Source organism: Myxine glutinosa, chromosome 10, assembly GCF_964187855.1.
Source record: "Myxine glutinosa chromosome 10, kmMyxGlut1.1, whole genome shotgun sequence".
NCBI lineage: Eukaryota > Metazoa > Chordata > Myxini > Myxiniformes > Myxinidae > Myxine > Myxine glutinosa.
The window spans coordinates 129,654,814-129,676,684 of record NC_136270.1 but is presented as its reverse complement, the minus strand read 5'-3'; the positions used below and the strand labels follow the sequence as shown (position 1 = coordinate 129,676,684).

Sequence of the window (21,871 nt, the reverse complement as noted above, 5' to 3'; positions counted from 1 at the left end):
TTGGAATCTCCTCCACTTGTAGATGATCTTCTGGACAGTCGAATGATTGATTTCAAATTGTTTGGAGATCTTTTTAAATCCCTTCCCAGACTTGTAGGCATCTATAACCTTCTTTCTTAAGGCCTCAGAGAGCTCTTTTGATCTAGGCATGGTGACGCCACACACTTCAACAACAGAGAGCAAACCAAACTAAATGTCTGAGGTTTAAATAAGACAGGTTCCTCCAAGATCCTCTCTAACGATGTTCTACTCATTTGCACCTGAGCTGGTGCACCTGATTGTAATGTTAGGTATTTGAAGTAGTGATAAATGTAGGGGTGTACTTACTTTTTCACGTGACTGTAGCTCATAGGGAGAGGTGGGTTTATGAGAAGTGGTTGGGCGTGGGAGGGGGGGGGGGGGGGTGGCAGTATTTTGCCGATGACCTCACCCTGGGTAGTATTAGTACCAACATGTATGAAAAGTTTGGTAAAGTTTCATTTCGGAAAATGTTTTGCTTTTATTGAGACCATCGCCAGGTTGCACAGTTTTGTTTGTCTCCTGAAAGTTCCAGCTCAGCTGGCTACTCGGTCCCATGACAATACCTCCCGTCCAATCGACACCTACCTTCTCCAATTCTGAAATTATCTCTCCATGTCTTGATTGTAACAGTAGCCAGCTGTACTTCCACAACATCCGTCTAATGAAATGGAAAATCGAATACTGCATTGGAGTCATCAGAAGGAGTCAGAAGAAGTAAAGAGGAAAGATGGAGTCATCAGAAGGAGCCAGAATAAGTACAGAGCAAAGATGGAGTCATCAGAAGGAGTCAGAAGAAGTAAAGATGAAAGATGGAGTCATCAGAAGGAGCCAGAATAAGTACAGAGCAAAGATGGAGTCATCAGAAGGAGTCAGAAGAAGTAAAGAGGAAAGATGGAGTCATCAGAAGGAGTCAGAATAAGTACAGAGCAAAGATGGAGTCATCAGAAGGAGTCAGAATAAGTACAGAGCAAAGATGGAGTCATCAGGAGGAACCTGGATAAGATTCGAGTTTCACCTTCTCCTCCACAACCCTGAAACCCACCCAGGCGCAGCCAAATGAACCTTCCAGAAAAATTGCTGTAAGAATTCCAATTTTATCTCGATCTCATCCCCACACCTTTCATCATCTTCACTCTAAAATCTCATCAATAACAAGGTGTCCCATTTTCAAAAACAGGTAGAAACGTTCTTTAAGTGAAAGAAAACGTTTTTAAAAAGATAAAAACATTGTTTTATTTTATTTCACTGTTGTCGTTGCTGCATAAAACAAAATTCTACAGTATGAACACCTATTGCAGATTCAACAACAACAAAGTTTTAAAATGTTAAAAAGATTTTTTGCATTTCCCAGTGATGTCTCAACATTTTAAATACATTTTAGGCCTAAAGATACACACACTCGCCTCGAAGCTTTGTAGCCTGGGTTTGAATCCCGACCCGGCCATAAACTCCCATACTGGTGTTTCACAGGCAGCGTGATTCATCAATGTGTGTGACGTCCCTCGGATATACGTTAAACTGGGAGTCCCGTCTCCTGGCATTCGTTGGTGGACGTGAAACATCCCACTGTGTCCTTCGCGAAGACGAGGTGAGCTGTGGCCAAGTTCCAAATACCTGCCCTAACCTACAGGGGGCACTGCAACTGCGGCATGGCCGGCCTCCCAGCAATGATGCAAAATGGATGATTGAATGCATTTTACACCTTACACACCATCAGGTTGGTGTACAAAATGGAGACACAAAGTGTACCTGGTTAACCATTTTCTAGTAAGATTATTTTCTTCTGTATATTAAATATAAAAAGTTAATTCTAAACTGATGTCCGAGTCTCTGATCATGAAATGTGTAGGTGTAACTAAAAGTATTTCTAAATGTTTAAATGCTCTCAAGTTATTATTATTATTATTATTATTTTCAATCATTCATGATATCATACACAGTGCATATTTTGTCCTGACCAAATGGTTACAGGTGTGCAGGATACCTGCCGATGGGATAATGAACAAATTCATACTTTGAAATGATCTCTGTTTTGTTCAATCAAGGACAAAAGAACTGGAACATTGTTTGTCAAGTGAGTATGTGTCTGAAATCAGATTAATCTGCATACTAATGCCATCATCTCATTGTGGCAAAAATTATAAATGCAGGAAGGAATGAAAAATAAAAAGTAGTATACAATACTCAATGACATTTTAAAAATACTCCATGATTAACATGCCGACACAATCGAGTGATATAAACGTCTCTCAGATATTGTGGTTGGGAGGGGATGGATAGGTGTGGAAAGATTCCTGGGTGGTGGTGGGGGAGGGGGGGTGCAGATGTAGCTGAGTGTGGGGATAAGCCTGGGTGGTTTAGAGGGTGTAGAGAGATGCCTTGGTGGTTTAGAGGGTATAGGGAGATATATTGGTGGTTTAGAGGGTGTGGGGATCTGCCTGGGTGGTTTAGAGGGTATAGGGAGATATATTGGTGGTTTAGAGGGTGTGGGGATCTGCCTGGGTGGTTTCGAGGATGCAGGGAGATGTCTTGGTGGTTTAGATGGTGTAGGGAAATGGCTTGGTAGTTTAGAGGGTGCAGGGAGATGCCTGGGTAGTTTAGAGGGTGCAGGGAGATGCCTGGGTAGTTTAGAGAGTGCAGGGTGATGCCTGGGTGGTTTAGAGGGTGTACGGAAATGCCTTGGTAGTGTAGAGGGTGCAGGGAGATGCCTGGGTGGTTTAGAGGGTGCAGGGAGATGCCTGGGTGGTTTAGATGGTGTAGGGAAATGCCTTGGTAGTTTAGAGGGTGCAGGGAGATGCCTGGGTGGTTTAGAGGATGTACGGAAATGCCTTGGTAGTGTAGAGGGGGCAGGGAGATGCCTTGGTAGTTTAGAGGGTGCAGGGAGATGCCTGGGTGGTTTAGAGGGTGTACAGAAATGCCTTGGTAGTGTAGAGGGTGCAGGGAGATGCCTTGGTAGTTTAGAGGGTTTAGGGAGATGCCTCGGTGGTTTAGAGGGTGCAGGGAGATGCCTGGGTGGTTTAGAGGGTGCAGGGAGATGCCTTGGTGGTTTAGAGGATGCATGGAAATGCCTTGGTAGTTTAGAGGGTGCAGGGAGATGCCTGGGTGGTTTCGAGGATGCAGGGAGATGTCTTGGTGGTTTAGATGGTGTAGAGAAATGCCTTGGTAGTTTAGAGGGTGCAGGGAGATGCCTGGGTAGTTTAGAGGGTGCAGGGAGATGCATGGGTGGTTTAGAGGGTGCAGGGAGATGCCTGGGTAGTTTAGAGGGTGCAGGGAGATGCCTGGGTGGTTTAGAGGGTGTACGGAAATGCCTTGGTAGTGTAGAGGGTGCAGGGAGATGCCTGGGTGGTTTAGAGGGTGCAGGGAGATGCCTGGGTGGTTTAGATGGTGTAGGGAAATGCCTTGGTAGTTTAGAGGGTGCAGGGAGATGCCTGGGTGGTTTAGAGGGTGTACGGAAATGCCTTGGTAGTGTAGAGGGTGCAGGGAGATGCCTTGGTAGTTTAGAGGGTGCAGGGAGATGCCTGGGTGGTTTAGAGGGTGTACAGAAATGCCTTGGTAGTGTAGAGGGTGCAGGGAGATGCCTTGGTAGTTTAGAGGGTTTAGGGAGATGCCTCGGTGGTTTAGCGGGTGCAGGGAGATGCCTGGGTGGTTTAGAGGGTGCAGGGAGATGCCTTGGTGGTTTAGAGGATGCATGAAAATGCCTTGATAGTTTAGAGGGTGCAGGGAGATGCCTGGGTGGTTTAGAGGGTGCAGGTAGATGCCTTGGTAGTTTAGAGGGTGTAGGGAAATGCCTTGGTAGTTTAGAGGGTGCAGGGAGATGCCTGGGTGGTTTAGAGGGTGTACGGAAATGCCTTGGTAGTGTAGGGGGTGCAGGGAGATGTCTTGGTGGTTTAGAGGGTGTAAGGGGATGCCTTGGTAGTTTAGAGGGTGCAGGGAGATGCCTGGGTGGTTTCGAGGGTATAGGGAGCTGCCTTGGTGGTTTAGACTTTAGAGGGTATTGGGTGGTGAGATGGTATAAGATGTGACACGTACCTCATTGAGTTAGTAAGGGGTTGGGGGGAAGTGGGTGTACGGAGATGCCAAGATGATTCAGTGGGGTTAGTACAGAGATGTTTGGGTAGAATATCAAAACCCGAAAAAAATAAAAGCAGACTTGCATCACCAAACCTGAGTTCACACACACAATGCTGAACCCCTTGTACATGTATAAAACGCATCAGACTGATTCTTGATCGCATGTCAGTGTGACGTCATGCACGGATCTTCCTATGTTTTCTCAAGATGCTTCAATAATGTCCTGTGTACATTTGGAGGGTCCTCTATCCTCAAGTTGACGATTGCACATTCTGTTGGTTTGTCGCTTTTATCCCTGGTAGTTTCAAAAGGTCCACACGTCGGGGCCAGCAGGTGAACGTCTGGCCGTCTCTCTGCAGCTTGTGGTGAGGGGACATGGGGGGAGTGTCCTGGACAGTTAGATGGATCTTCACTTTCAGCATGACTCCATGACTGCTGCCGTTTCTTTTTGCCATGAAGCCTCCAGCACGTGAAGCACAGAATAACAAGAGCGTTGAGAATTAGGCCGACTATGAGGCCAACAATTGCAAATGGCCATTGCTCATTTGCCACAACCTTGGAAACTGCAAAACCACGGGAAAGAAGGAAGCTTCCTCTGGCTCGACATGACAGCTGCCTCACATCACAAACACCGATGGACTTGAGGCCTGCTGCGTCCCCGCACACACGTATTCCTACACAGTTGAGCTGATCACTGCTCAGCGTTGGTGGGTACTGGCTGTAGTCATTCTCAGACAAGCTCATTGTGATGTCCATCACTTCGTCGGAAAGGATCTCCCGTGTTATGGTCACCTCCAGGGTTCTTTTGTTCGTCCACCTGCCAGTGTATTCTTGTCCTATGGTGGCTGCAAAGTGAAGAACCTTGTCAATATCTTCCTTGAGCAAGACTGTTGGCATGTCTGTGTCTCGATCAAACTTTATCTTGATTACATCTCCCTTCGTGAACTGATGATTCACGGGTGCAGGAATACTATTGACAGTTATCTGTGTTACTCTTGGAGTTGCATCAGCAAGATGAGCGAAGTAAAATTCGATATTGTCGTGCATTACTTGCAATTCATTGGATTCATTGAGCTGAGTCTCGGTTACGCCGCAATCTTTCGCCACAAGATTGCTAAGAAACCTCTCACTTAAAATGTCTTTGAGTAACTCACGGTTTCTCGACATATCAGTGAGGTGACCCGTTTCCGCATCGATAGCAAGTGTAATGTCCGTGGAAACCGCAGAAGGCAAAATGTTCTCTTTGTAATTCTCCAGATGTTCAGAGATCAAGGCGAGTGTCTTTTCAGCTAAAGCACTCCTCTGTCCCTGTAACAAGGCCTGCGAGTCCAGATGCACATTTTCTGCGACTGACGAAGCCGGTCGAAATGTCTCGGTGCAATTGATTTTGACGAACTTGAATCCTGTGAGTAGAACGCTGGTCTTGTTAAGGACTTTGTGAAGCTCGGCCATGCAAAGCTTTTGCAACTGGGTGTGAGAAAGAGGTGGCTTTAACCTGATAGACACCTGTGAGAAATGGCCAAGGTACTTGAGACCACTCCTGGCGAGGAGAGACACAGGAACCTTGTCATTTTGGATGACAACGGCAACAACCCGAGGAAGTGTTAGGCCCCATGAGCCACTTACGAATGACGATTTCCCTGCAGCATGGGGAGAGTCCATAGCAGCTGATGTCAGGCAGTAGCGAGACCACTGAGCTAGTGGTATTGGCCCTCCATTAATAAATCCACCGCAAGGTCCCACATCTTTCCTCACCATGATGATGCACTTGGCCACTTGGTTGCTGCTTTGACTTGTTGTAATTTCATTCACAATAGTAATAATAAACCTCTTTGGTGAAAGCCAAGTGCCAATATAATTGAAGGCATCCGACTCCCAGCAATCCGAAAGGTCAAACATCTGGTCGACCTCAAATTTTGAGACGATTTGCCCCCGGTTATGAAGTGGTGGCATGTTGGTGGCCGAGTCGAAATTGATCATCAAGGTATCTCCCCTTGAGAGTTTGCAATCCGTGTGCTTGCGCGAGCCATCAGCTTCATGGAGAGCCGGGTGGGCAGTGGCCTGGATTATAGTGGGAGCTCGTTGTGTGACATGTATGAAGATGCTACCGATGCCGCAGGCCCTTTGTTCAAGTCCTGCTGCAAGGTCGCAAAGTTGGTACGAGAACCAATCATAACCAGTATTTCCCGGACGTGCAGTGTACCGCATTTGCGGAATTCTTTCTTCGCCTCTGTGCACGTTAGCGATGCCTAGGTTTGGGGCCTCTGTTATTATTACAGAAAGCAGGTCCAAATCTGACCAACGACTCAACCCATAATCAGTCGGGTTCAATCCACATCCAATGAGTGCAAAGGTCTGAACATCATCTGGGTCATAGGCTACCATATCGGCAGTCGACAGTCGCAGAGCAGAATGATTGTGTCTCAATTGATGGAAAGGCTGAAATAAAATGCTCTTCCCTGTTAACGTTGTTCCTGACATGGATTTAATTATCGGAGGATTGTTAACATTGAGAACATGGATGTCCAACGTCCCAGTGCCACACCCTGGCTTTACGTTGGACCCCATCTTGCGTCCAGCTCCACGTTTCTGTGCTTCTTCTGCCTCTCTTAGGCACGAGGGGTCAATCATGCTCCTGGGAATCACGTCCGAGGTGGTGGCGCATGGGTCGCAAACAGTGTAAATAACGCGTTGAAGTCCAACGAAACCCTCTGCTGGCAGGAAACGAATTGTCTTTTTACTCTCCAGGATAAAAGCATTGCTACCTTGTTCTAACGTCACATTGCGGCGCAAATGGGCACCATCGGCCCCGACGAGGCCAAGCTGGAGTTCCCACTGCGGGTGATCAACGTCACTGATGGACTCGGATAGATCAATCGCCAGCATTGTGGCCTCTCGTGTCTCGAAATCTCGGTTTTCACACTTCGGAGGTTGATTGACGTGCAGAATGTGAATTCTCAAGAGTCCATACGAGTGATGCCCGTTGTTCACCAAGTAGAATAGTTGCTCGAAACCGTATCTCTGAGACAGGGCTCTAACTCGAATCGTTCCCGTGTAAATATTATAAGTTATTCTTGTTAAATTTACACCCTCTGTAAGGAAACAAATTTGGTGAGGCTCCACATTTGATAAAAGTGTAGATAACTCCTTGCAAATGTTACGCTCTATTTCAGAAGCCTCTGTCAGTGTGATATTGAAAGTTGGAAGATCCTGTGGCTTCTTGCTTGTAATAATATCTTCAGGTGTAATCTTTACTGGAGCCAAACTTTGCAGTCTAATTGGGATGTCCATCCATTTACTCCAGTGTTCTCCATCCCAGACTTTCAAGGACACGGTGCGTTCAGCTCTACTCGGGTTCACCGCTGTGTTGTTGTAGTGTAAGGTGCTGATAAGGTGTTGGAATTCTTCAATGTTGTGCTGTCCCGAATCTTCTTCATCAGTTGTCATTTCAATACCAAATGGACAGTAAGAAATAACTCGAAGGGACAACATAGGCGTCAGACTGTGAACAGAAAGTGTTTCGGAACTGCTTGAAGTGTCCGATTGACAGTCCCAGGTTTGGGTGTCGCTCGAGTGTTTGTACCGTATTTGTGCGACAATAGCTTTGATGAATTTACCATCTGCATCGAACAACATCAGGTCTTCAAAGAATAAAGGAACAGCTCCATGATTTATATAATAGACCGACGGTGTTAGACTTTGAGACAGGATTATCACTGGCTCGTTGTTGACGGAGCGTACCTCGATGTAAGCTTTCACGATGTGCTTCCCAAACTCGGTATGCTTGCTCGTATTGAAGTGAATAATGTTTACACCTTTCTGTCCGGACCGACTCCTAGTTAAGCCTGTGTTATCCCAAGCCAAAAGGCCTAACCATGGTTTTTCGACGAGGGACCGGGTTCTGCCGTTGAGGTCTTTTTCTGTGTTGAACAAGGGTGCAGGTGCGAATCGTAAGATGCAGTTCTCCACGAGCAGAATGGCGCTTGCAAAAGAAACGGAGGTGATGCTCGTCCAATGGCGGCTCCCTTGATCCCTAGACGAGTCACAAGTGAACTGCCAGGTGCCGCCTTTATTCTCCATGGCCACTATGGCAACTCCCAGGTCATCGCTAGTATCTGGGTCAGCCCAAAGGCCCCACAGGAGGCTCCTCAACTGGGTTCCTCCTCCACCGTCCGAGCCTTCCGTCGTGGCGCCCAACGTGACGTGGTCGGCGGAGATAACCGGAGAGTGATTGATTGGCATCACCTCCACCCAGGCCGTTCCCTCTCGTTGGCTGTAGGCTCCGTATGGTGTGTACGTCCCCACATCGACCTGCAAAAAGTATTCGTTAATATTAACAAGAAACTGCAGGAGATTTTAATCACCAATCGATCACTGGTGATGGCCTTTCTTGCCTAGAATGTAATACAGTATTTATAAATGAGTCTTTGGAGCCTTGAATTCTGAGTCCTAAAATTCTTATTGCCCAACGCTCTTGCTTCTTGATTAAAATGATTAAAACGCTCTTGCTGGTGCTTGCATGAGTAAGGAAATAAACCATATTTGGTCCATTATACTTGACTTTATCTGCTACAAAACTCTAATTCTAAGAAGAAGAAGTAGGTCAGTATTACTCAATTGAAAATCTCTGGCAACTCATCAATTAATTAATGCAAACACGTTTTTATGATCGTTTTAAAGAGATCTTCATGGTAATACAGTCGACTTTCCATCCTCCTCACCTACCCCGCGTGCACCGGCCTTCCGGCCGTCAGTGAAGTCCCAGGCCTTGAAGCGAATGGTTGCCTGGCCGAGAAAATGTGGACGTGGCACAAATCGGGCAAAGAATAGATCGTTTTCGCCAACTTTCCCCAGCAGCAGAGCATCACTGAGGGACGGGGAAGGATTTGGCTTGAACCAGGACAGCGCTCCATCTGTGCTGAACTCCCATCGGCCGTGGTCTCTGTCTGTACCTGCGAGTCATACATGGGATTTGGGTTGTGAAAACATTTAGCATTGCGTGAATTATTCTCTCACACATTCCGAAAATTTCTAGCCTGAACTATGTTATTATATGTTCAGACCCGACCAAATGCACAGATCGATTTCATAAATTTTACACCTACAGTACCTTCTGAAAGTATTTACACCCCTTGACTTTTTCACATTTTGTTGTGTTACAGCATGAATTTAAAAATAGGTAAAATTAAAAAAAAATTGTCACTGATCCACACAAAATACCCCATAATGTCAAAGTGAAAATGTGTTTTTATATATATTTACAAAATAATCTAAAATGAAATATAGAAATATCTCATTTACATAAGTATTCAACCCCCTCAGTCAATACTTTGTAGAAGTGCCTTTGGCAGTGATTACAGATTTGAGTTTTCTTGGGTATGTCTGTATTAGCTTTGCACATCTGGATTGGTGGTGTTTCTCCCATTCTTCCTTGCAGATTTGCTCAAGCTCTGTCAAGTTGGATGGGGAGCGTCGGTGAACAGCAATCTTCAAGTCTTTCCACGGATTCTCAATGGGACTCAAGTCTGGCTTAGGTTGGGCCACTCAAGGACTTTCACGTTCTTGTTCTGAACGTGTTGCTTTGGCTCCATGCTTGGTGGTCATTGTCCTTGTGAAACGTAAATCTTCACCGCAGTCTACAGTCTTTTGCACACTGATCAGGTTCTCCTCAAGGATTTGCCTATATTTGGCTCCATTCATTGTCCCCTCTATCCTTACAAGTCTCCCAGTCCCTGCTGCTAAAAAGCATCTCCATAGCATGATGCTGCCACCACCATGCTTCACAGTATAGGTGTAGATGATGTTACACGGATGTTAGATGGGTGGTGAGCTGTGCTCGGTTTACGCCAGACGTAGCGCTTTGCATTCAGGCCAAAAAGTCAACTTTTGTCTCATCAGACCACAGAATATTTTGCCTCATACTCTCAGTGTTTCATGTGCCTTTTTGCAAACTCCAGGTGTGCTGTCATGTGCCTTTTTCTCAGGAGTGGCTTCTATCTGGCCACTCTCCTATAAAGCCTAGATTTGTGAAATGCTGCAGAGACTGTTGTCCCTCTGGCAGGTTGTCCAATCTCAGTGAAGGAACTCTGTAGTTCTGTCGGAGTGGTCATTGGTATCTTGGTCACCTCCCTGACCAAGGTTCTTCTTTCCAGGTTACTCAGTTTGGTCAGACGGCTAGCTCTAGGAAGAGTCTGGGTAGTTTCATATTTTTTTCATTTCCTAATGATGGAGCTCACTGTGCTCTTGGGAACTTTCAACACTCCAGAAATTGTTTTATACTCTTCCCCAGATTTAGGCCTCCTCACAATTCTATCTTGGAGTTCTACAAACAGTTCCTTGGACTTCAAGGTAGGGTTTCTGCTCTGACATGAACTGTCAACTGTGGCACCTTATATATAAAGGTGTGTTTCTTTCTGAATCAAGTACAATCAATTGATTTGGCCACAGGTGGGCTCCAATCAAGTTGTAGAGACATCTCAAGGAGGATCAAAGGAAATTGGTTGCACCTGAGCTCAATTTGGCATGTCATAGCAAAGGGGTTGAATACTTATTGATTCGACATTTCAGCTTTTTATTTTTTAATTGTTTGTAAAAATTTCTTAACAAAAAATCCACTCACATTATGGGGTATTGTGTGTAGATCAGTGCCAAGAAATCTCAATTTAATCTATTTTAAATTCAGGCTGTAACAACAAAATGTGAAAACGTCAAGGGGTGTGAATACTTTCTGAAGGCACTCTATAAGAAGTTCAGTCACTCAAGTGTCTGGGCCTCACTGTCAGAGGTGTCTAGTTCGCTACTCATTTGTTCCTCTTTCCCCACCCGTGGAACCAACTTTAACCAACGAGGAGATTTAACCAGACTAGGTGGTGTAACGGTTAGAGCGTCCGCTCTGAGTCTGAAAGGTGGGTGATTTGATCCCGAGCCGAGTCGTACGAAACACTTTTAAAATGGTGCGTGCTGATTCCTTCCTTGACACTCAGCATTTTAAAGGGATAGAGCACGGGCAAACAACCATAGGTTGGCAATACTAGCACAGGCTTTGATGGACCTAATGGCCTCCTCCCAGTGGGAAGTTGTGTCAAGGAGTGCGGCTTCTCCATGCCATTGGTTCACCTTACACTGCCCAGGTTACATTGAAAAGACCTGTGGCATTGAAATGCTTCCACATCTACCCTATTCACGGGATTTGGCTCCCTCAATATTCTACCTGTTCCCCAACTTGAGGGAAGAGCTTTTCATGATGATGACAAGGTGACCACAGCAGTCGAGGAGTTTCTACACAAGCAGGACATGGAATTATATTGGCAAAAAAGTTCAAAATAACTAAACAATTGAAAGCAAATTACTATGTTTTCTATATCATGATAAAAAGTATCTGAATGTTCCTCATATTATAATAACAACTGCCTTGTAACAATGGTCGAGTTCTATAGTGAAATGGTTGAGTCGTTGGCATCAGTTCTGCTACAGTCTGCCATGAACTCGGAGAGTTGGTTGGTATTGTTTGTGTTTCTGGTGTTATTACCGGTGATGGCGAGGCCTAATGAGGCGTTGGGCTTCAAGACATCCACGTCCCGGCAAGTCTCTAGGATGAGCATGATGGAACTCCCAGGTGGAGCCAGCGAGTCCTCGAGGATGGGCATCAGGTGCACCGGCTCGAGCGATACTTTGGGTGCGTCGTTGATGGGTAGAACGGACATTGTGATTGTAATGGATTGTGAGCTGTGGAGAACACAGATAACTTTGAGCAAACGAGGAGATGAATAAGATTCACACATTTCATGTATTTGTGAGCACATGCACTTATTGTTCCTTTGTAGTTTTGTAAATTTTGTAAAGAGAGGAAGACAAATGATGAATTGCGAAAGATGATGGTAATAGAGCCTGTGATGGATGCTGTGAAGAGAAACAGGTCGAGATGGTTTGGTCATGTGTTGAGGAAGGATGAAAGTGACTGGTTGAGAAGAGTGATGGAAATGAATGTAGAAGGAAGTAGAGGACGGGGAAGACCGAGAAAGACTTGGCTAAAGATGGTCGAAGAAGAAATGCGGGCAATGGGGTTAACAAGGAGAGATGCAGAAAATATGGCAAAATGGAGAAGATTGTCATGGGGACCGCAAGGCTAACCCCCGCTCTAGCAGGGAAAATGGCCTTAAAATGCCTGTTGTTGTTGTTGTTTGTAGTTTTGTAAATTATTTAAAAGTACCACAAAGGATGAGTATAGTACTTCCATTAACTTTCTTATTGGAGGCTCATTACTGGATCTCCTTGCCCCTCAAGGTGGTGGCACGAGGTCATCAGAGTCTGTAAAGAGGATTAGTCAGGGCCCTTAGGGATATTTTGGTTCAAATTCTTCCAAAAGCATCAAATTTGGCGCAGATGTTGCCCATGCTATACTCTTTCGATTTTTGACGGGCGCCAAGGGCGGTATGATCCGGGGACCATACCGGTCCATCCCGCCATGTCACCTGACCTATGACGTCATAATTAGGATACGCATCCAATCACATGGCGTACTATAAGTGGTCAAAGTTCAAAATGAATCGATCGAAAAATGAAGGCAGGGATCCATTTTTAAGGTTTTCTTAAAATCCAATATGGCCGCCAGGTCACATGACCTATGACGTCATATTTATGACATGTATACAATCATGTATACATGAACCTGGATCATGATCGCACAAAAATTAAACACAAGGATATGGCATACAGTTCATAAAACATCAAAATCCGTACCTTTGTAATTAGACTGATGAACTGCATATGCCTGAAAATTAGGAAATAGACATGTAATTATTTACTCTAATTGTCAAAAATAAGGTCAGAGTTCGATTACCCAACCCAGAAACATAAAATGGTGAACCTCGCATAAATCTTGACAAAAAACTCAAAAACCGACATGTTTGACTCAAAAATGACCTTTAAGATGACCTTGAGGGTTGACCTTGACCTCGAATCATCAAAATAACATCATAATTGGATTCCTCGACCTCGAAAACCCCTGAAAAGTGGTATCATACGTGATTCCAACCCTTTTGGTTATATAACTGATTTTCCTCTAATCCGGGTGGCGGCCATTTAGTATTTCGCCAATATGGGGCCCCCCGGGGGGGGGGGGCGCCCGTCTTGGCGCCCGTCAAAAATCGAAAGAGTATGGCATGGGCAACATCTGGGCCAAATTTGGTGCTTTTGGAAGAATTTGAACCAAACGGCCCCAAAATATCCCTAAGGGCCCTGACTAGATGGTGTCAACCATTATTTATACTCGTTAATTGTCCACGAGTAATCGCAAGGAAATCGGTTGACAGGGCTCCTGAATGCAAAGAAATCGAGTACCGTAGGTACTTCTCTTTCTGCCATACGAGCGACTTCAGGAACACCTGATGTAACTCATGTTTTTTCCTTTCACATAAATTTATTAACGTCATGTTGGAGGAATTCCTTGCAGGGCGCGGATATTTCCTCCTGGGGAGATCATGTGATTGTCTTTTCAGAAGTCCTTAAGTTGGTCACGTGTTGTTCCTCTTTGGATAGTAGGTTTTTTTTAACCTGTGGCGTGTGGTAGGTCTGCAAGAGTTCCACATGGTTGGTAGTGTTATGGCTGGGGCCGATTTTTGAAATGTGCACCCATTGGTCGGACAGCTGCCAGACCCCACTCACATTTGTCACTAGATTCCACCCACCATGACACCCAAACGTATTAATATGGCTGCCATCTTGGTATTCTGGTAGATCTAAGACATCAGAGGCCTGTCGGCCTCTGCTGATTATACGCTGCCCAGGTTTGTTGTATCAGATTTCCATTGGCTTTGTTTGGGTCGAGTGGTGATTATAGTGGGGTGGGGGTGGGTGATGTCTCAAGTGTTACGTAATATCTTCGGGAGTGTGAAACCAGACGCACCTGTCCATCAAACTGGTAATTCATATTGAACCAAACCATTAAGACCCTCAGAGGTGAATTGTATAATACCTTCAACAACAGAAAGCATGAGGGAGTTGCGCGGACAGAGGAGATGAAAATATATATTTTGTGTCGCAGGTTGTGAACACAGTGCAGTCATTCTTGTCCAAATGCGCACCCATTGGTCAGAAAGCTGCTGGACCACGCCCACATTTGTCGCTTGATTCCACCCATCATGGCATCATGGTATCATGTCATCATCGATATTCCGGTACACACATTCCACCCATCATGGCACCCAGCCAAAATAATATGGCCGCCATGTTGGTTTTCTGATTGGCCGAAGAAATCAGGCTTGTAGGCCTCTGCTTATTATACACTGTCCGGGTTTGTTGCGTCAGATTTCCATTGGCTTTGTTTGGGTCGAGTGTTACTCACAATGAGGGACACCAACATATTGAATCATATGTCGAATAAAAATTATTCGTAGGATTAATCTAGCACATTAACACGCATGGTACATGCCTCCCTAAAAAGATAGCGTGGGCCTAAGACATCAGGCCCGTAGGCCTCTGCTTATTATACAATGCCCGGGTTTTTGCATCAGATTTATATTGGCTTTGTTTGAGTTGAGTGTTACTCACAATGAGGGACACCAAAAAATCGAATCAATATCCAATAACAAATATTCGTAAGGCTTAATCAAGCCCATCAGCACGCACAGTCGGCGCCTCCCTAAAAAATACCGTTGCATAATTTTTGAACGGCCCCATTTTGGGGTTAAACAATCCGTGAAGGTGTGACAAATCAGCTTGTTCTGATATACAGTCACGTGAAAAAGTAAGTACACCCCATGTAAAGTTTTGAATTTTTCAACATATTTCAACATACAGCTATTTGATCTTCATTTCAACAATATTGATAGATAAAGGTGATATAATATAACAAATATCATGAAACATTTACATTTTGTAGTCCATTGTATAATTTAAACAAACATAAATGTAAATTTCGCATGTGGAAAAAGTAAGTACACCCCTACATTTATCACTACTTCAAATACCTAAAATTAGAATCAGGTGCACCAGCTCAGGTGCAAGTGATTAGAACATCATCAGAGAGGATCTTGGAGGAACCTGTCTTATTTAAACCTCAGACATTTAGTTTGGTTTGCTGTTTGTTGTTGAAGTGTGCGGCGTCACCATGCCTAGATCAAAAGAGCTCTCTGAGGCCTTCAGAAAGAAGGTTATAGATGCCTATGAGTCTGGGAAGGGATTTAAAAAGATCTCCAAACAATTTGAGATCGATCATTCGACTGTCCGGAAGATCATCTACAAGTGGAGAAGATTCCAAACAAATGCCAACTTGTTCAGGCCAGGCCGCCCCAGCAAGTTCAGCCTGAGAGCAGACCGCAAGATGCTGAAAGAAGTCTCTAAGGACCCCAGAATGTCATCACGTGACCTACAGGTAGATCTTGCCACTGTTGATGTCAAAGTGCACGAGTCTACCATCGGAGAGAGGCTGCACAAATTTAATCTACATGGGAGGTGTGCCAGGAGGAAACCTTTGCTGTCCAGAAAGAACATCAGGGGCAAGACTAAAGTTTGCCAATGAACACCTAGGCAAAGACCAGCACTTCTGGAACAATGTGCTCTGGACAGATGAGTCAAAGGTAGAGCTATTTGGCCACAGTACCAGGAGACATGTTTGGTGAAAACCAAAGACTGCATTTGACCACAAGAACCTGATACCAACTGTAAAGCATGGTGGTGGAAATATTATGGTTTGGGGCAGCTTTGCTGCATCAGGGCCTGGGCAGCTCACCATCATAGAATCCACGATGAATTCTTCATTGTACCAGAGGGTGCTTGAGGATAATGTGAGGCCATCTGTCGGAAAGTTGAAGCTCAACCAAAGGTGGACCTTGCAACATGACAATGACCCTAAACATACCAGTAAATCCACCAAGGAATGGCTGAAAAGAAAGAAATGGAGGGTTCTAGAATGGCCAAGTCAAAGCCCGGATCTAAATCCCATTGAGATGTTGTGGGGGGATTTGAAACGAGCTGTGCATGCAAGAAACCCCTCAAACATCGCACAGCTGAAAGAATTCTGCATGGAGGAGTGGGCAAACATTTCTCCCAGTCGAAGTCAGAGACTGGTAGACAGTTATAAGAAACGCCTACTTGAGGTTGTTTCTGCCAAAGGGGGCAATACCACCTATTAGAGCCAAGGGTGTACTTACTTTTTCCACATGCGAAATTTGCATTGATGTTTATTTAAATTATACAATGGACTACAAAATGTAAATGTTTCATGATATTTGTTATATTATATCACCTTTATCTATCAATATTGTTGAAATGAAGATCAAATAGCTGTATGTTGAAATATGTTGAAAAAGTCAAAACTTTACATGCGGTGTACTTACTTTTTCACGTGACTGTAACCATGGGGAGGGTAACATGGATAAGAGGTGTCGAGTTAATCTTTTACTAATGCATTAAGTGCATGCTTCCCAATCGGGCTGTTACCGGATTTTGTTGCAGGTTGTGACACAGTGCGGTCGTTCTTGTTATTGCATGAGAGAAGCAATTTCCTAAGTTAAAAGGTTATCAGCACGTCGCTTCTTCTTCTCTTGTTTGCAAAATCTCACATAATATGTATTCCGATATTCCGGTTGCATATTATTTTCTCCATTACCAATAACCTTCTATGTTGTTTTTATCATTTACCTTACTTAACCACTATTTTTACTGAAGAATCGTGAGATGACAGGATCTCATGAGATTGTGAATTAAACATGTTTTATTTACTTTTAACATTGTTCTTAATGAATGGGAACAGGAACGACACAGGCATGTTTTAATCGTTCAGGCATTATCCTTCGTGCTCCTGTCGTTTTACGCTATCATTTATGCCTAAATAAATTCACATGTTTAATGCTAATGTGAAAAGGATCTCACACACTTTTTGAATTGAATTGCAAGTGTATGAAAAATTTCCATGTTTCACATGAAAAACCATAACGGCACTCGGTGGAGCGCATACCTCTACCAGGCTGAACAGTTTATGGTTTCTATCCCACTGGTAGGCCGGATCTGCCTCCAGACCTGAACCAAAATCTAATCGGCTTGTTCTTGTCACCGAACCAACTCATCCACTAAGTTTAGTCATAACTCGTCCATAACTTTTTTTTAACCTTTGGATGCAGTGATTGCGCCTCGGAGGCCCACAAGGTTTTTTTTGTTGCAAAAACTATGCTGTATAAATTTTTTTTAATGAGCCTCATTTTCACCGACTTTCATGTTGTTACACAAAATTCAGTTCACTTTAAAATTTCACTTAAAAAAAAAATCATTCAGGCTCGTTGGAAAATCTGCATTCTTCACTTATAACCCGAAAATCCGACACGAATGCAGGCCTTTGAGGCCCCGCATAAATGTTGTTGTACTTCTATGTTATATCATTATTTTCTTGATATGAGCCTCATTATATGCTCCTATAACTTGGTTACAAATAATTCATTGACAAAAATATGAAAAAAAATAATAAAATAATAACTTTACACGAATACATTTGTGGGGCCTCCGAGGCCCAATGGCTGCATAGGTGTAGGATTTTATACAGTTGTGGACATATACATTCTAAATAAGAGGATTAGTGAATCATATTTTTGAGCAAATACTCCTCCATGAGCCTCAACCTTTTAGAGAAAAAAAAGTTGAAAAACAAAAAACAAAAAAATTTTTGGCAAAAAAGAAAAGAAAAGATTCATTACTTGTATGGGATTCTTCGAACTAATAGGATCAATGATTCACATTTTCTGAGCAAAAACACATCCATGAGCATCGACTTGAATTGAAAAAGGATATGAAAGAAAAAAATCTATGAAAAATAAAAAATAAAAATTTTTAAAAAACATCACAACAATACATCCGTTGGGCCTCCGAAGCCCAATGGCTGCGTTTATGTAGGATTTTTTATGCCTGCATCTGAGAGTTAAATATCATGTTATATATCGTTTTGGCACTATCTCTCAATGCTGAAGAATCACTTAGAAATTCTCGTATTTATAACAAGAATGACCGTACTGAGGTCACAAACTGTGACAAAAACTAGTAATAGGCCGATTGGGAAATGCACATATAAAGCACTCTTAAAAGATGAACAGCACAATTGGGAAACACACATTTAATGCACTATTAAAATAGAAGTAAAATATAAAGTAACGCTTGATTATGTAATGTAAGGTAACGCTTGATTACGTAACGTAAGGTAACACTTGATTACCATGACTTACGACGTACTGCACATTCTGATGTACCAGGCTTCCTGACTGATTAAACCAGGGGTTCTTAACCTTTTTGCCTGTCAAGACCCCCAACGGATTGCCCACGATGTCCTCATACCCCCATCGCCAGACTGTTGACTGACCAAGGCGCACCGAAGGTGCGCATAGCTAAGGGGACTGGGGGAATGTCCCCCTATAATTTTTTTGGTTTCTAGGTGCGCTGTGGTGTATTCTGAGGGGTGTTTTTACTTTAATTGCCTATTTTTTTGGATGAAAATTGGTAACTTATTACCCAGAAAATGTGCCAAGTTCGGGGATCCATGCCTGATCCAAGTCCCAAGTCCCATTAGGTTCCAGTGTGACTTCAAAATATCTCAATAGCTTAGTTTTACATATGGATAATTTGGAACAGAACAGGAAAGAAAATCATAAGGATTTTATCCCTATGGATTTCTTTGCTTGTCAACAAAGAAACAAAACAAACTAAACTAAACTAAACTAAAACAAGTTGATATTTCATTGAATTTTTTACAATTTATTATTATAATTTATTACGAGTCCCATACCCCCAGATTTTGGTCCCCATACCCCCAGGTTAAGAACCCCAGGATTAAACCTTACTATACTATTATTCGACATATGATTAGATTTTTCTGGGTCCCTCATCATGAATAACACGCGACCCAAACAAAGCCAATGGAAATCTGACGCTGCAAACCCGGGCAGTGTATAATCAGCAGAGGCATACAGGCCTAATGTGAAAGGCCCACCAGAAGACCAAGATGGTGGCCATATCATTGCGTCTTGGCGAAAAAAACGTCAAGCGACATATGTGGGTGTGGTCCACAAGCTGTCCGACCAAAGGGTGCACTTTTCAAAAATCGACCCCCAACAAGAACCCCAACAACAACACTAACGACAGCAGCAACGCAAAGCTCTTGTAGACCTGCAACAGGTCTCTGAGAGACTCTGAAATCTCGCGAGATCTTGGAGACGGCGGCAGGGATTTTCGAAGCTCCACACGGTCTCCACGTTTTTCGAAGTTAAGTCTGTTCACAATTGTATTTTGTCGAAACTGTATTTATCTTTCGGTGTGTGAAGTTATTGTGTGCAACTTTGGTTGTTTCTCGGTGTTTATCTTTCATAAATTGATCGTCTGTTTGCCGTGTCGCGAGCAAGGCCTTGTACAGCGTGCACTGTACAACCTTGAGGCTTTGTTTTTCTCAGTGGTCCGTCGTTTGTGATCCAATAACTTTCGTTCTCTGTATTCCCAGTCTTTTCACCCATAGCCTACTTCCTTGTGTAAATCTCAACTCAAAAAAAAAAAAAAAAAAAAAAAAACATTTCCTTCTCTGTTCTCATTCGTTTATTCATTCTTATTCGTTGTTTCGTTCTTCGACCACGTGTTTCTCCCCCATTTCCCCAGATAGTTTTCACTCATTAACCTTCAATGTTTACACTTTCCCCTCAAGTTATGTATTCCGTCATATTTTATAACACCTTTTTCTTCTTCTTCTTTAAAAGGCTGCTTTCGACTTGCTCACCAAATCAATTCATCCCAAAAAAAATATCCATCTCCTATAGTGCCTTTTTTCTACATTCCCTAAACTCTCCTGCACTCCATCCTCCATCCAGCGTCCTTAAACGTATTTTTAACTCGAAGGTCACAAGAAACTCATTTTGCAATAAATGTTCGTTTCCCATAAATCGTACACTTTCAAAAATCCAATCTCACCCCTCCCCTCCAAATCTTCCCCATAACCCCTCCCCTCCAAATCTTCCCCATCACCCCTCCCCTCCAAATCTTCCCCATCACCCATCCCTTTCAAATCTCCCCCCTTGCCCCCCTCCCTCCTAAACTACCCCCTCACCCCTCCCCGCCAAGACGCCCCCTCGCCCCTCCCCTCCTAGACTCCTGCCTCATCCCTCCCCTCCAAATCTCCCCCATATCCCATCCCTTTCAAATCCCTCCCCTTGTCCCTTCCCTCCCAAACTCCCCCCTCACCCCTCCCCTTCAAATCTCCCCACCCTCATTGCTTCTCAATTTCCCCCCTCTCACTCCCCCTCCTCAAAGCGTCCTCCCCGCTTCTTCCCCCTTCAAACTCTCACCTCCATCTCCCCCAACCTTCTGCCTCGCTCTTCCCCCTCCTCAAATAACACCTCATTGTGGCTCACCCAATCACCATCAAACCTTTTGTCCGCCCCATCCTTCCCTTTCTCCGAGCTATTCTGAAATCTCTGACACACCTTCAACAGCTCTCCCTACCTCTTCCACCTCTTCCACATCTTACCCTACCCCTCCTCCCCCCTGTTCTGTATCTGATGCTCCCCCTTCCTCTTCATTAACGGTATGGACCTCAAACATCCGGGGCCTTCGTTCAAACTTAACTGATCTCTCCATACAGGTTGCTTCTGTCAAACCAGACGTGATCTGCTTAACAGAAACTTTCCTCCTTTATGATGTCTCTGATTCCATAGTATCTCTCCCGGGCTACTCCCTCCTCCGGTATGATAGACCTGAGCCTCGTCCTGGAGGCGGGGTTGCTATCTTTATCAAAAACTCTCTTCCTCACTCGCCCTGCACTGCACTCTCTCCACCTCACCCCCAGGAATACCTCTGGCTACGGCTTCCCCTTCGCTCCCACCTCTTGTTCATATGTGTGTTGTACCGTCCACCAAACAGTGATGACTCCATCTACATCTCGCTGTCTGATGATATGGACCAACTTCTATCTACTCATCCCAACTCTCTCTTCCTCATATGTGGTGATTTCAACTGTCATCATGCCAGTTGGCTGGGTGTGGGTACCTCTCTCACCAGCCATGGCTCCTCAGCAAAGGACTTCTGCGACTCACTGGGACTGACACAATCTGTCAATTTCCCGACCCGGATCTCAGTCAACGAAACATCTTCTCTTCTGGACTTGGTTATGACTAACTTCCCTGAAAATGTCTGCTGCTCTTCTTCTGCTCCGATCGGATCATCTGATCATGTCCTTGTTAAAGTGGACATCTCTCTGACCATCCTCAGGGAGCCTGCTCAGCGTCGACGAGTCTGGCATTTCACTCAGGCCAACTGGCACGGTCTTCAAGCAGCCATCAATCATCTGGACTGGTCTCCCATCTCTACCACCTCTGACATCAACTCATCCTGGGAATTCTTCCAAAGTAAATTGCTCTCTCTCATGCACAGATTTATCCCATCTCGTCTTCAGTTGTCATACCCTTCCTCCCGTCCATGGTACACGGAATCTTGTGGTGAGGCTGTTGCCCAGAAACAACTTGCCTTCGTCTCCTGGAAAGCAAATCCAACGGAAGGAAATCTCATTTCCTTTCACAAAGCCCGAAACAAGTGTGTGTCCACCCTCAGGAGAGCCAGGAAACAATATCTCTCCGTTCTCAAGACCGAACTCTCTTATCTGTCTCCCTCTTCCAAATCCTGGTGGCGTCTGGTCAAATCCGTTTCTGGTGTTTGTTCCCCCTCCATCCCCTCCCTTACCTCAAACGGCTACACAGCTGACTCCGCACGTGAAAAAGCTGAATGCCTCAACTCTGTGTTTGCCTCTAAATCTTGTGTCCCA

General features: G+C 44.3%; 1 protein-coding gene across 1 annotated transcript in view; it reads right to left on the bottom strand.

Moving 5' to 3' along the window:
• Positions 1–2,312: 2,312 nt before the first annotated feature.
• The window catches only part of LOC137433767 (uncharacterized), a 55,807-nt gene continuing 36,248 nt past the window's right edge, over positions 2,313–21,871 (bottom strand). Inside the window, exons 9-11 of the mRNA XM_068126062.2 lie at positions 11,621–11,817; positions 8,818–9,044; positions 2,313–8,403 (exon numbers count right to left, since the gene is read on the bottom strand). Of these exons, the coding sequence (XP_067982163.2) occupies positions 4,285–8,403; positions 8,818–9,044; positions 11,621–11,817 (4,543 nt within the window). The 3' untranslated portion in view covers positions 2,313–4,284. The remainder of the gene's footprint in view (positions 8,404–8,817; positions 9,045–11,620; positions 11,818–21,871) is intronic.